Source organism: Aptenodytes forsteri, unplaced genomic scaffold (genome assembly GCF_000699145.1).
Source record: "Aptenodytes forsteri isolate BGI_AS27 unplaced genomic scaffold, ASM69914v1 Scaffold654, whole genome shotgun sequence".
Taxonomy (NCBI): domain Eukaryota; kingdom Metazoa; phylum Chordata; class Aves; order Sphenisciformes; family Spheniscidae; genus Aptenodytes; species Aptenodytes forsteri.
This window is the reverse complement of record NW_008794464.1, coordinates 31,945-34,169: the sequence shown is the minus strand read 5'-3', so window position 1 is coordinate 34,169 and position 2,225 is coordinate 31,945. Positions and strand designations below refer to the sequence as shown.

At 64.0% G+C, this 2,225-nt stretch overlaps 1 protein-coding gene across 1 annotated transcript; it reads left to right on the top strand.

The window, feature by feature from the left end:
• Positions 1–74: 74 nt before the first annotated feature.
• On the top strand, positions 75–1,265 carry MED19 (mediator complex subunit 19). Its single transcript, XM_009290899.1, has 4 exons — positions 75–341; positions 443–539; positions 630–724; positions 903–1,265. The coding sequence occupies exons 1-4, from the start codon at positions 75–77 to the stop codon at positions 969–971; spliced, it is 528 nt and encodes a 175-aa protein (XP_009289174.1). The 3' UTR covers positions 972–1,265.
• The last annotated feature ends 960 nt before the right edge of the window (positions 1,266–2,225 follow it).

The following is a 2,225-nucleotide window of genomic DNA, read 5'->3' as shown; positions in this document are numbered from 1 at the left end:
CCCCTGATGGCACGGCGGGGAGAGCGGGCGGGGCGAGGAAGGGGAGCGGGGCCCCCGGCCCGGCGGGGTCCCTGATGGCGGGGAGAGCGACGGAGCTGACGGGCAGCACCAACCTGATCACGCACTACAACCTGGAGCACGCCTACAACAAGTTCTGCGGCAAGAAGGTGAAGGAGAAGCTCAGCAACTTCCTCCCCGACCTGCCCGGCATGATCGACCTGCCCGGCTCCCACGACAACAGCAGCCTGCGCTCCCTCATCGAGAAGCCCCCCATCTGCGGCAGCTCCTTCACCCCCCTCACCGGCACCATGCTGACAGGCTTCCGCCTCCACGCTGGCCCGGTGAGTCCGGGGCTGAGAGCTGGGGGGTGGCTGCTCGGGCCAGAGGCAGCGGGGTGGGAGGTGCCCGGCCCGGCCTGACCAGCCCCGTCTCCTCTCCCCAGCTGCCCGAGCAGTGTCGGCTGATGCACATCCAGCCGCCCAAGAAGAAGAACAAGCACAAGCACAAGCAGAGCCGCACCCAGGATCCCGTCCCCCCAGGTAAGGGGCTGTACCTCGCTCCCGCAGCTGCCCCTCCTTCCATCCAGCACTGGGGGATGCCCAGCTCATCCGGCGCTCTCGTTTCTCCAGAAACCCCCTCGGACTCCGACCACAAGAAGAAAAAGAAGAAAAAAGAGGAGGATCCGGAACGGAAGAGGAAGAAGAAAGAGAAGAAGAAAAAGAAGGTGGGTGGGGAGAGCCGGGGTCTGATTCCCAGCCTGTGCCCACCCTAGGGGCCGTCTGGCAGCCAGCTTGGCTGGCCCAGGCAGCAGCAGGGCCTGGAGCCAGCGAGCGGCCGTTCCCCGGGGGTGCTGCTGTCGAGCAGGAGGTCTCACAGGATACGTGTCTGTCCTTCCTCCGCAGAACCGGCACAGCCCGGAGCACCCGGGGGTGGGCAGCTCCCAGGCCAGCAGCAGCAGCAGCTTGCGGTGAGGCCGCGCCGGCGCCGCCCCGGGGATCCCCCAGCCAACAGGAATGGCCCTGACTGACCTGGGAGGGATTCATCCCTCCTGCAGCGCTCGGCAGGGGGGCTCGGGCTGGCCTGTCCCCCCCCCCGGCAGAGAGGACACCCCCGCAGCCCCCTGCTTGCATCGTGCAGCCAGCCAGGACCAGGGGACACAGACTCTGCTGGCACTGGAGTTGCTGACCTTGGCCTTTTATATCAAAACAACCCAGCGCATCGGGGCCTCTCTTTTTTAGTCACCTTTTAATTAAAGTCTCTGCTCTGAGGAGGGGCTGGTGGCAGTGGCTGCTGCAACCCTCGTCCGTCACGGCGAGGTGAGGAGCGGAGACGGAGGGAGTCCATGGGGCGTGCGGGATCGGCACTGCCCCGACACGCTGTGGCCTGGGACGGAGGACGGTGGCTGAGCTCCCGCCCCAGCTCTCGGCCCGTCTCCTCCCCTCTCCTGCCCGAGCAGCGGGGAGGTGGGCTCCTACCTTGGCTTCGGCTGCTGGGCTGGATTGAGGGGCTCTGTGCTCCTCTGCCCCTCCCTCCCAGGGCTGGCGAGGACAGGAGTGACCCTGGAGAGGCACTGCGTCCCCGCACGGAGGTGGCTGCTGGCAGAGCGCCCGGGGCTGCTGTCGTGAGCACCGGGAGCTCCAGCAGCAGTCGCGGCCCGACGCCAAGGTCCTCCTTTGGTCCCAGCGTCTTGCGCAGGATCCCGAGCTTCACCAGCTCCTGCGACACCTTCCCCAGAGCCGCTTTCCTCAGGCCCTGAAAAAAACCCTTACCTTCCGTGGGAGCAGAGTTTCCCAGAAGCACCCTAAGGAGCGGCCTCCCCGAAACGGGGCCGGGCTCGGCTCTCCTCGGGCCCCCTTTCCTCTCCCCCTCGAGAGGAGGGAGGGAAGGCCGAGACCCTGAAGGACAGGAGCCCTTCAGGGGCTCCTCCGTCCCTGGACGCTAAACAAAGCACACGCATGCCCGTCGGGGTGGCTCATTAAATATCCTTTTATTCCTCATTTTTAAAATGGCTAATAATAATAAAAAAACAATGGCATGGCTCTGCAGAGGCCACAGGAGAGATATTGCCGTAGAGAAAGAGTCAAGTAGTGCCTGAAGTTTTGCGGGCCCCCGCGTGGGGTGGTTTGCCCGGGCGGGGGTGGGGAGCACTGGGCTCCTTGGCTGCATTTTTTTTTTTTTTTTTTTTTTTTTTTTTTTGGCATGGGATTAGAAAAATATTGTTTTAA